Genomic DNA, 11,956 nt, shown 5'->3' with positions numbered 1-11,956 from the left:
ATTTTTGTTTGTCTACTAAAGAGGGATTTTTCAGTGAGCCGAGTTTGAACAGTGGCCGTGTTCAGACTGCTTATGTGAACACTAATGCCATTGTCAGACTTGGCTTGTAATCACTTGCCATAACAGGCTTAGGAACGGGGACATAAGCTAAATCTGCTGTGGGTGTCTCCTGTACACAACGTGGCAGGCCTGGTGCTCTGTTTGTGTATGCCTGCAGCAAGTTCAATCAGAGGTATACGACGTGTATATCGCACAGACATTTTGCCAACGTATGTTTGGAAATTTGCAAATGTATTGCCTGTAGTGTCATTTTGCTTAAACAAAGCCTGCGATTTGAGATGGTTTAAGATTGGTGCTGTTTAGAAAAATACACTTGGCTTTTAATGACTTATGTAGATTTGTTCTTGTTTACTTTAATATTGTTTGCTTATGCAAATCAGGGCTCTATTGAGTTTGGATCGCTAAAGTTCAGAGTTACAGCGTGATTGAAATCTAAAGGCAATGTTCCCGCGTTAGCGAAGCCTGCATTCACGGTAAACGCTGTATATTTCGGCTCAATCGGAAATGACCTTCTGATCTCACAACCTGGAACGCTTCGGCGATACAGATTGAATAGAGCCCTAAGCTGTTTAACATCTTTGTAGTTCATGCAAGTTAGCCTCTGTCTGGGGGGTCAATGTACAGTAGCATGGGCAATGTATCATGGGCAATGTAGCATCTGCAGTTGTTTCATAGGTGTACATAGTGACAGGCTTGCTGCTCTGCTGCCCATAAAGCTGTATCATTAAGTCAAATGTTTCAATTATGTTTTGTACGTAAAAACAATGGCCGTTTCACTTTTAATATGTGTAATTATTTCCCCAAAATTGCAACAAAATATATATTGACATTGCAGTATTTAGTGCTCTGCCTGTATCCTGTGGACAAGCAAGCTAATGTTAATTGTCTAATTGGAAATGAAGCTGTGCTTTTGTTGTCATGGCCTACAGCCGAGTCAGTTTCCCTGAGGAACTGAACAGTCTGATCAATGTTTGACGACTGCTCAAGAGGACGTGTGGAATTGTTTTGCTTCTACAGACCATCTGTCGCTCTGAAGAAAGGAGACTTATTCTGTCTTTTCTGGTCAAATATCTGTTGAAAGTTGTGTGTGACACAATTTGGAAGTGTTGTCTGCTCTGGGACTGTGGTATTTGTTTTCTAAAGAAGGTTTTGCGTTGAGAAATGTCATCCTCCAATGAATTTACTTAATTCTTTCTGTTGACAAGAGCAACTATTTTGTGTTGTGAATTCAGATATGGGTCTCTTATGTCAATATGTCTTTCAGTCTTACACTATTTATTAAAAATATGTGACAACGGTGAGTCAATAAACTACATTTAATTGAAAATGACATTTTTCTTTGATATTTTTAATACCTTATTTTCTTGTCATATGTAATTCCCCATTACAGATTATGATCGAATCAGGGCATGATTTGAACTTCCGGAATGAGAGCGTTTCCCTCTCATTTTCGGTCGTTTACCTGAAATGACAAGTTCTTATGTATGTCATCCGTTTATCCTCTGCGAGGATTCATATATGTACTGTGGTTCAGAAGGCAAGAGGGCTAACTTGACAACTACAGCAGATTTGTCCGTTTTAAATGGGGGAAGTAAGCCTTGTCACCTTGGCTGTTAGCAGCACTACTCAGATGAATCAGCCACTCCCGAATGTGCTTCGGTTTAACCATATTCTCTGTTCAATTCTACAGCACTGTGACCGGGAACATGGCCAATCATAACTTCACAGATGTGGCTTTGTGGGATACATTTCTGAAACCAGGCTTGTCCCCCCCAATGGTGACGTAGAAGTATTCAAGGCCTGACAGTACAAATCAAATTAGTTTATGTTCTGCAGAGCTGAGGGAAAACTGTCATTAAACCACTTACAGTACCCGTACTTTACAAACTCCCCTGCTCTTTCCTCAGTGAATTTCCAACTAGGCAAGGCCTATCTGAACAACTGACTGTAAACATCCTACATTCACACAATTGGTCAATTAATATCCCAGCTACTTAAAGCTGAACAGCACAATGTAACATTTGAAACATTAGCGAGGAATGTTTTTGTCTTGATGAAATATTGCAATATGTTAAACGTGACAACCATCAGAATTACATTTCTAGATGAGCCATGTGTTCCAAATGCCACCCTATTCCCTACATATTTCACTACTTGACCAGAGCCCTAAAGTGCATTCAGAAAGTATTCAGACCCCTTTTCCACATTTTGTTACGTTACAGCCTTATTCTAAAATGGATTCAATAAAAATGTTTCCTCATCAATCTACACATAATATCCCATAATGACAAAGAAAAAACAGGTTTTTAGATTTAAAAATAATAATAATTTATTAAAAATATAAAAATTATACCTTTTAATTACATAAGTATTCAGACCCTTTGCTATGAGACTTGAAAGTTAGCTCAGGTGCATCCTGTTTCCATTGGTCATCCTTGAGGTGTTTCTACAACTTGATTCGAGTCCACCTGTGGTAAATTCAATTGATTGGACATGATTTGGAAAGGCACACACCTGTCTATATAAGGTCCCACAGTTGACAGTGCATGTCAGAGCAAAAACCAAGCCATGAGTTCAAAGAAATTGTCCGTAGAGCTCCGAGACAGGATTGTGTTGAGGCACAGATATGGGGAAGGGTACCAAAACATTTCTGCAGCATTGAAGGTCCCCAAGAACACAGTGTCCTCCATCATTCTTAAATGGAAGTAGTTTGGAGCCACCTAGATTCTTCCTAGAATTCTTCAGAGCAATCGGTGGAGAAGGGCCTTGGTCAGGGGAGGTGACCAAGAGCCCAATAGTCACTCTGACAGAGCTTCAAAGTTCCTCTGTGGAGATGGGAGAACATTCCAGAAAGACAACCATATCTGCAGCCCTCCACCAATCAGGCCTTTATGGTAGAGTGGCCAGATGGAAGCCACTCCTCAGTAAAAGGCACATGACAGCCTGCTTGGAGTTTGCCAAAAGGCAACTAAAGGACTCTCAGACCATGAGAAACAAGTTTCTCTGGTCTGATGAAACCAACATTGAACTCTTTGGCCTGAACGCCAAGCATCACGTCTGGAAGAACCCGGGCACCATCCCTACGGTGAAGCATGGTGGTGGCAGCATCATGCTGTGGGAATGTTTTTCAGCGGCAGGGACTGGGAGACTAGTCAGGATCGAGGGGAAAAGATGAACAGAGCACTATACAGAGAGATCCTTGATGAAAACTTGCTCCAGTGCTCTCAGGACCTGACTGGGGCAAAGGTTCTTCTTCCAACAGGACAACGACCCTAAGCACACAGCCAAGACAACACAGAAGTGGCTTCGGGACAAGTCTTTGAATGTGCTTGAGTGGCCCAGCCAGAGCCCTCACTTGACCCGATCGAACATCTCTGGAGAGACATGAAAATAGCTGTGCAGCGACACTCCCCATCCAACTGGACAGAGCTTGAGAGGATTTGCAGAGAAGAATGGGAGAAACTCTCCAAATACAGGTGTGCCAAACTTGTCGCGTCGTTCCCAAGAAGACTTGAGGCTGTAATCGCTGCCAAAGGTGCTTCAACAAAGTACCAAGTAAAGATCCTAAATACTTATGTAAATATGATATTTCTGTGTTTTTTTTGTATACATTTTGCACAATTTTGGAGGCTTGTGTGTAGATTCATGAGTAAAATGTTTTATTTAATCCATTTTAGAATAAGGTTGTAACGTAACAAAATGTGGAAAAGGTCAAGGGGTCTGAATACATTCCGAATGCCACTGTATAGCGAATAGTGTGTCATTTGGTGCGCATTCCTTGTCTGTACACAGTGTTACAGTGGAGGGGAAAATCTACTGGCCTGACAGTCCCGTGGAAGCTTGGTAGCTGGCTCTGCCATGGGTCACACAGGTTCAATGGGCCAGAGAGGATTAGAGTGAGGCAACACTGCCGTTAACCATTTTGTTTCGTGAGGGCTGGTCCCAAATGGCAACCTATAGGGCTCTGGTCAAAAGTGGTGTACTATATAGGGAATACAGTGCCATTTGGGACAGTGTCACAAAGACAGGCTTTAGGTGTGGGACATTCTGATGTTTCTATTTGACCAATTTTAATTGGTTTTGTATCCCAAACACATCATACATTTTGGTGTATTTGAATGAATGCAACAGGAAAGGTACTGTATAATCATCTAAAACATATTGTTCTTTATCTTAGAAAATGAATTAGGAAAATAGTCGTTTTTTATATGTCCTGTGAGAGTCTTCTTTATTTAGCACATCCGACTTTGTTTTTATTTGTGACCATTGGCCTGTGTGTGATTTCCTCTTTGATCAAACCACCTCTGGCGGCTTCTAGCCATTGACCCATGCCGTGTGTTTGTAAAGCAAGTCTCTAGCCCCGAGCGAAAGCCTGCTTTTGTCTGTCCTCACAAGACAAAGCTCTTTGCTTGGTGGACCAGAGAGGCTCAGGTTGACTCGAACCCATTCAGAAAACAGAAACTGGAGTAAGGGGAAGCAGGTGATGCTAGACACGACCACAGAGGTGGTAGTTTTTCATGCATTGCTGATTTCTGACAGACCGTAAATCGAATCGCACAGACTGAACAAAGAAACGGGGGATGTTTGAAAAAAAAAAAAAAAACGTAAGCAGATTCCTTTTCCCGGCCGCAGCAGAGCAGACAAACAGTTCACAAGAAATATAAGAAAAAAAAAGTGAGCACAGGGCTGTGATCGACGAACACAGGTTCGCCATAGTCACATGGTGTGGATTTCCGCTTTGACACATTTGCTTTCAGCAGCACAGCAGGGCAGGGACACACCACATACGACACATGCAGAGTTACTGTACGGAACTATCTGTAGCAGAGCTGCAATATGGTGCTGTGAAGAGAGAGCGCTCCACTCAACCATGCAATCCACCACGAACCTCAACAGGCTCCTGCGACAGAGCAGGCAGAACAGTTACATTATGGAGGGCTCTCTGAGGAAGAAGGGTCGTCTGTGGTATCATCGCTCTCTGAAGGAACCCCATAACAAAACCAGTCAGAATGGGGGGGCTACTCCCGGGACTCTGCCAAGAGGCTGGAAACAGGTGAGTGAGAAACCTTGGAAAGAAACAGGAAAAGATGGAACAGTTTTACTGTGTATCATTTCAGTCATGTGACCTATAAGCTGCGCCCAGTTTGTTATTCTTAGAGGTCAGTGATGTTTGTAGATAGTATATGAAACCGTTTCAGTGGCATCCGAGAGGAATATATGAACACTTACCAAAACAAAACAGAGCCCTTACAAAGACAAAAAGCTGTATGACAATTGTAATATTTTTGTTTTACATGAGACAGACTAGTTCATTCGCAGAAAAAATGTACCTGGAAACACACTGTGTTTAAGATAAATGAACATATTTTGTCACATTATTTACCAAGAATATGAAGAGACTGGTCTAAATATTGTTTATTTTACATGAAATGAATTTATAATCAGAATAGTTATTTTCACTGTTGTATTTATAAAATGTATGAAAATGTATACAAATATATTTTTGACTTTCCAGTCCAATAGAGCCCGCTCAAACTCCTTAGTGGATTACACTGACCCTCAGAGGTAAATACAAGCCCTTTGTCATTTGTATAGTGCACTGTTTGCTTGCTCTTTGGGGTTTTAGGCTGGGTTGCTGTAAAGCTGATGTAAGAAGGGCTTTATAAATACATTTGATTGAAATTTGATTGACTGTTAATACTATGATACAAACACAATTATGTTTAATGACTCAAGTTATGACAAGTGTGTAACTAAATTCTGCCTGCACATAGGACTACCATTATGTTACAAAAGCAAGACAATGAGACTTTTGGATTTGAAATTCAGGTAAGACATTTAATCAGTTTTTTACAAGGAATGCAAAATACATTTTCAAGAAATATTTATCTGCGCTATCAGTACTGCCTAGTGACAGAAGTATGATTCCTCTTGTTCTAGACGTATGGCATTCAGCTGAAGAAAAGCATGGCGGTGGAGATGTGCACGTTTGTGTGCAAGGTGCAGGAGGACAGCTCAGCTGAGAGTGCAGGTCTGACCGCCGGTGAGACACCCACCTCCTACTTCCTCTGTGGCCCAAACTCAGCGCTTTATTCAAACAGATCTGCTTTAGCTGACATCCGCATACAGTGAGGGGAAAAAAGTATTCAATCCCCTGCTGATTTTGTACGTTTTCCCACTGACAAAGAAATGATCCGTCTATAATTTTAATGGTAGGTTTATTTGAACAGTGAAAGACAGAATAACAACAACAAAATCCAGAAAAACGCATGTCAACAATGTTATAAATTGATTTGCATTTTAATGAGGGAAATAAGTATTTGACCCCTCTGCAAAACATGACTTAGCACTTGGTGACAAAACCCTTGTTGGCAATCACAGAGGTCAGACGTTTCTTGTAGTTGGCCACCAGGTTTGCACACATCTCAGGAGGGATTTTGTCCCACTCCTCTTTGCAGATCTTCTCCAAGTCATTAAGGTTTCGAGGCTGACGTTTGGCAACTCGAGCCTTCAGCTCCCTCCACAGACGTTCTATGTGATTAAGGTCTGGAGACTGGCTAGGCCACTCCAGGACCTTAATGTGCTTCTTCTCGAGCCACTCCTTTGTTGCCTTGGCCGTGTGTTTTGGGTCATTGTCATGCTGGAATACCCATCCACGACCCATTTTCAATGCCCTGGCTGAAGGAAGGAGGTTCTCACCCAAGATTTGGCCCCGTCCATCGTCCCTTTGATGCGGTGAATTTGTCCTGTCCCCTTAGCAGAAAAACACCCCCAAAGCATAATGTTTCCACCTCCATGTTTGACCGTGGGGATGGTGTTCTTGGGGTCATAGGCAGCATTCCTCCTCCTCCAAACACGGCGAGTTGAGTTGATGCCAAAGAGCTCCATATTAGTCTCATCTGACCACAACACTTTCACCCAATTGTCCTCTGAATCATTCAGATGTTCATTGGCAAACTTCAGACGGGCATGTATATGTGCTTTCTTGAGCAGGGGACCTTGCGGGCGATGCAGGATTTCAGTCCTTCACGGCATAGTGTGTTACCAATTGTTTTCTTGGTGACTATGGTCCCAGCTGCCTTGAGATCATTGACAAGATCCTCCCGTGTAGTTCTGGGTTGATTCCTCACCGTTCTCATGATCATTGCAACTCCACAAGGTGAGATCTTGCATGGATCCCCAGGCCGAGGGAGATTGACAGTTCTTTTGTGTTTCTTCCATTTGTGAATAATCGCACCAACTGTTGTCACCTTCTCACCAAGCCGCTTGGCTATGGTCTTGTAGCCCATTCCAGCCTTGTGTAGGTCTACAATCTTGTCCCTGACATCCTTGGAGAGCTCTTTGGCCTTGGCCATGGTGGAGAGTTTGGAATCTGATTGATTGTTTCTGTGGACAGGTGTCTTTTATACTGGTAACAAACTGAGATTAGGAGCACTCCCTTTAAGAGTGTGCTCCTAATCTCAGCTCGTTACCTGTATAAAAGACACCTGGGAGCCAGAAATCTTTCTGATTGAGAGGGGGTCAAATACTTATTTCCCTCATTAAAATGCAAATCAATTTATAACATTTTTGACATGCGTATTTCTGGATTTTTTTGTTGTTATTCTGTCTCTCACTGTTCAAATAAACCTACCATTAAAATTATAGACTGATCATTTATTTTTCAGTGGGCAAACATACAAAATCAGCAGGGGATCAAATACTTTTTCCCCCTCACTGTAGCGTTTGTTCTGGTGGTGTCGGGCTGTCAAATCCACAAGCGGTTCCTGTCATTATACTTAAAGTGGACATTGCCATTGGCTGCACGGGGTCGTATTATGAGAAATCCCATGCAGCCTTGTTTACAAGTTCGAACACTGAAATGTGAGATGTGATCTACAGTACACCTCGATTAGGCTTGTAGAAATTAATAGTTTTATGATTTTTCAATTTGAGTGTCATTATTATTTAGCCAACACTTTCTCGTTCTGAACTTCTAATGCGAGTGGGATGGGTGTGGCTTCGTGACAATGATCAAGAACAGCTGCTCACCGATTTGACAGCTCCAACGCAGTTACACCTCTGCCACTGCCACAATATCAGCTATGCGGGTGATTAACGATTGATCTGATTGAATCAGAGAGATGTCCATGTTACACCCATTACAATACATGTAACTTTCACACAGAGAAAGGCCAACAACGCAACGGCCTGACTTCTCTTTCTCTCTCTGTCTATCTCTCATATGCTCTCTTTCTCTCGCTATCTCTCTCTCTCTTTCTCACTCTCTGTCTCTCTTCCTCTTGCTCTGTTCACATAGGTGATGTTATCGTCACTATCAATGGGGTCAGCATTGAGGGGTCAAGCCATCAGGGCATCGTTGACCTGATTCGAGAATCCAACAACCTATTACGGTGAGTAAGACCTGCAATGAGACCCAAGCCAAAGGGTTACTGTCTAACTCTGAAGAATGAGAAAAACATTGAGCATAGAAACATTCTGATGAACCTTGATATTGTATCACGGTGTCAGAATTATTTGTGAGATTTGTTTGGGAGCATCTCAAATGGCACCCTATTCCCAATATTGTGCACAACTTTTGAACAGAGCTCTATGGGTCCTGGTCAAAGTAGTGCACTATAAAGTGCCCTATGGGACATGGTCAGAATTAGCGCACTATATACGGAACTATGGCTGCTTGTGCTCATTTAGTCCCTGTGTAATCTCAGGATGGAGACGGTGTGTGGGACGGTGGTGAAGAGGATTGAACTGGAGAAGAAGATGAGCTTGCTCAAGGTGTGTCTCTCTTACAGGGCGAATGTTTGGCTTCAATAACACACCATAGTTGAATAAAACCTTACAGTGGAAAATATGGGTGGTGTGCTCTGTGCTGTAGCCAACCACATAACCCCACCCAGCACAGCACAACTAAGCACACATGACAGAACAACGGTAGCACAGTATTGAAACCGGTTCAGTATAGCTATATGTATGCTCAACACCATTTCATCACTGACCCTACATAGATGAATTGGGTCACAGGGTAACACGTCATTATACAGGTCATGTTAAGTACTGTATGGCTGACCTCCGAGTCAACCGAGTCTAATCGTCATTCTACGTCTTTGTCCACACAGCAAACCCTGAGAGAGAAAAGGGTGGAGTTGCAAGCGCTCACATTACAGGAAAAATGTCTTACGCGAGGTGAGGGGTTTTTCCCAGCTTTGAAACCCGCAGAACTTCCTTTCTCATTAGCTGATGTGAAAATGACGAGTCGCTGATCTGTCTATTAATGAGCTTTGTTGAACATCATTGTGAGAAATGAACTGGGGGGAAAAATCCTGTCTATCAACCACATCCTTTATAATGCACATGAATACTGTGATTGGATAAGTTCACACTGTCAACTAACTACTCTTCTCTTGTCTCAAGGTAACCTGAATGACAGTTCTCTACACCCCTCTATGGACTCCCTGATGTCTCCAATGTCTCTGTCAGGACACAGTGGCCACCGCGGCCACCGCTTCTCCAGTGACAGTAGCTGCCAGAGTGGGATGACGGAGGACAGTGACCTGGCCAGTGTGTTTGGCGACCTGGGCTCCCCGAGCCCCTGCAGTGTGGCCAGTCCAGACGATAGTTGCTTCTTCTCCAGAGACTTCACCGAGGAGGGGCCCCTCAGGCCCCCAGCCAGCCTCAGCCGTACCCGCAGCGGTAGCCTGTCCAGCCGCAGTAGTTCCCTCTCCTCCCCCTCCCCCACATGGGATGCCTCCAGAGTCTCCTCCCTGTTTGGGACTCTCCCCAGGAAGGCCAGAAGAGCCAGCATCCGCAAACACATCCTGAAGTTCATCCCTGGATTCAACCACTCAGTGGAGGAGGAGGACACCTGAACTGAGCTATGAACGAACACTACAGTACGTCTTTGTGTGATTTGACGTTCAATACAAACATTTCTCGCTGAGACAGTCCTAATATGGATACCATACCTGGACTCGGGAAGAGACACATACTATATGAGCATTATGGACATGAGAAGCATTAGGAGGAAGCAAGCATTCTCCCTTTGAAAAAAAGCCTTCAGTTATCTACAGATACTGTGTGCATGATGGACTGCTTTGGTGTTGCACTTTCACACAACCATTTTCAGAGGATTTGTTCTTGACCAAAATCCTAGAGGAAATAGCGTCAATTCTTAAAATTGTAAAACTTCTTTGTAATAAAGAATGCAGTTATTTGTAATAAGGAACGCAAGAACTCAGTTCATGTGTGTGCAGCCAATGAAACAAAGATTGTGCTTGCCATTTCTAAAATTGTGACCATTGGATGTAGGGTGATAACTAAGAGAGACTATGAATGAAAAGGCTCGGTCTTCCTCAATTAAACATTTTGCTTGTATATCTTAAGACATGTATGCGTTGCATATTTACATGTGATCAAACAAGTTATTGGACAGCATGTCTGGCAGTTTTGTCACGTAAAAAAGTGTGAGTTCTTAGCTACGTGGTTAACTGCACAGTTCAAAACAGGATGTGGGCAGAGAAGGTGCTACGTTCTTCACTATTTCTGTTCCCATTGCCACATGTGGCTTGCTTATGTATCTACAACTTTCTGTCTTGATAAACTACACATCTGAAGTTTCCTGTAATTCAGGACATTTTTCAGTAACTTGGAGTGTCGTGTAATGTAATTTGTTTTATGCTTGCTGTCTTCATATTGCTGCTTTTATTAAGGTTCAAAGCAAATATGTTTTGAAATTCTCTGAACACAAGTGACCTGTAAAAAAATGCACAAATAAACTGTCACTCGTCACATATTCTCTATCTCATACTCTCATATTGCCTTCTTCTGTTGCTTAAATGAAAGGGTAGGTAGCATAAAAGTAACTTACATGAAAGGGTAGGTAGCATAAACGTAACTTAAATGAAAGGGTAGGTAGCATAAAAGTAACTTAAATGAAAGGGTAGGCAGCATAAACGTAACTTAAATGAAAGGGTAGGCAGCATAAACGTAACTTAAATGAAAGGGTAGGCAGCATAAACGTAACTTTAATTAAAGAATAGGCAGCACAAACGTCACATGACTTTGACCCACGTCTGACTTGAGACTGAAATGGATAGAATTTTTTTTTTTACTTGACTTAGAACCTCAAGACTGGGGACTCCGCAGCAAGAGACAACATTGCACTCACAGGAGGTTGGTGGCACCTAAATTGGGGAGGACGGGCTCATGATAATGGCTGGAGCAATATACAGTGCATTCGTAAAGTATTCATACCCCTTGAATTTTTTCACATTTAGTTACTTTCCAGCCTTATTCTAAAATGGATTAAATAGTCCCCCCCCCCCCCATCAGTCTACACATAATACCCTCTAATGACAAAGCAAAAAGTTTTTTTTTTTAATGTTTGCACATTAACAAAAAACTGCACATTTATATATTACATTTACATAAGTATTCAGAGCCTTTACTCAGTACTTTGTTGAAGCACCTTTGGCAGCGATTACAGCCTCAAGTCTTCTTGGGTTTGACGCTACAAGATTGGCACACCTGTATTTCGGGCGTTTCTCCCATTCTTCTCTGCAGATCCTCTCAAGCTCTGTCAGGTTGGATGGGGAGCGTCGCTGCACAGCTATTTTCAGGTCTCCCCAGAGACGTTCGATCAGGTTCAAGTCCGTACTCTGGCTGAGCCACTCGAGGACATACAAAGACTTGTCCCAAAGCCACTCCTGCGTTGTCTTGGCTGTGTGCTTAGGGTCATTGTCCTGTTGGAAATGAGTGACTTCCTGTCTGGCCACTCTACCATAAAGGCCTGATTGGTGGAGTGCTTCAGAGATGGTTGTCCTTCTGGAATTTTCTCCCATCTCCACAGAGGAAGTCTAGAGCTCTGTCAGTGACCATCGGGTTTTTGGTTACCTCCCTG

The 11,956-nt window shown here is 42.7% G+C and overlaps 1 protein-coding gene across 1 annotated transcript; it reads left to right on the top strand.

Moving 5' to 3' along the window:
• Positions 1 to 4,765: 4,765 nt before the first annotated feature.
• On the top strand, positions 4,766 to 10,856 carry LOC115108341 (cytohesin-interacting protein-like). Its single transcript, XM_029632550.2, has 8 exons — positions 4,766 to 5,113; positions 5,576 to 5,625; positions 5,835 to 5,889; positions 6,001 to 6,103; positions 8,360 to 8,453; positions 8,769 to 8,835; positions 9,177 to 9,243; positions 9,472 to 10,856. Exons 1-8 carry the CDS (start codon positions 4,781 to 4,783, stop codon positions 9,924 to 9,926), a joined length of 1,224 nt encoding a protein of 407 aa, XP_029488410.2. The 5' UTR covers positions 4,766 to 4,780; the 3' UTR covers positions 9,927 to 10,856.
• The last annotated feature ends 1,100 nt before the right edge of the window (positions 10,857 to 11,956 follow it).

This window comes from Oncorhynchus nerka, linkage group LG3, assembly GCF_034236695.1.
Source record: "Oncorhynchus nerka isolate Pitt River linkage group LG3, Oner_Uvic_2.0, whole genome shotgun sequence".
NCBI classification, from domain to species: Eukaryota; Metazoa; Chordata; class Actinopteri; order Salmoniformes; family Salmonidae; genus Oncorhynchus; species Oncorhynchus nerka.
This window is presented reverse-complemented; position numbering and strand designations above follow the sequence as displayed.

Excerpts from the sequence above, each read along its gene's own strand:
- LOC115108341 (XM_029632550.2), top strand. The coding sequence starts at position 4,781 with ATGGTGTGGATTTCCGCTTTGACACATTTGCTTTCAGCAGCACAGCAG. Across the intron at positions 5,890-6,000 it reads CTTTTGGATTTGAAATTCAG|ACGTATGGCATTCAGCTGAA; the intron begins GTAAGACATTTA and ends CTCTTGTTCTAG. Across the intron at positions 8,836-9,176 it reads AGAAGATGAGCTTGCTCAAG|CAAACCCTGAGAGAGAAAAG; the intron begins GTGTGTCTCTCT and ends TTGTCCACACAG.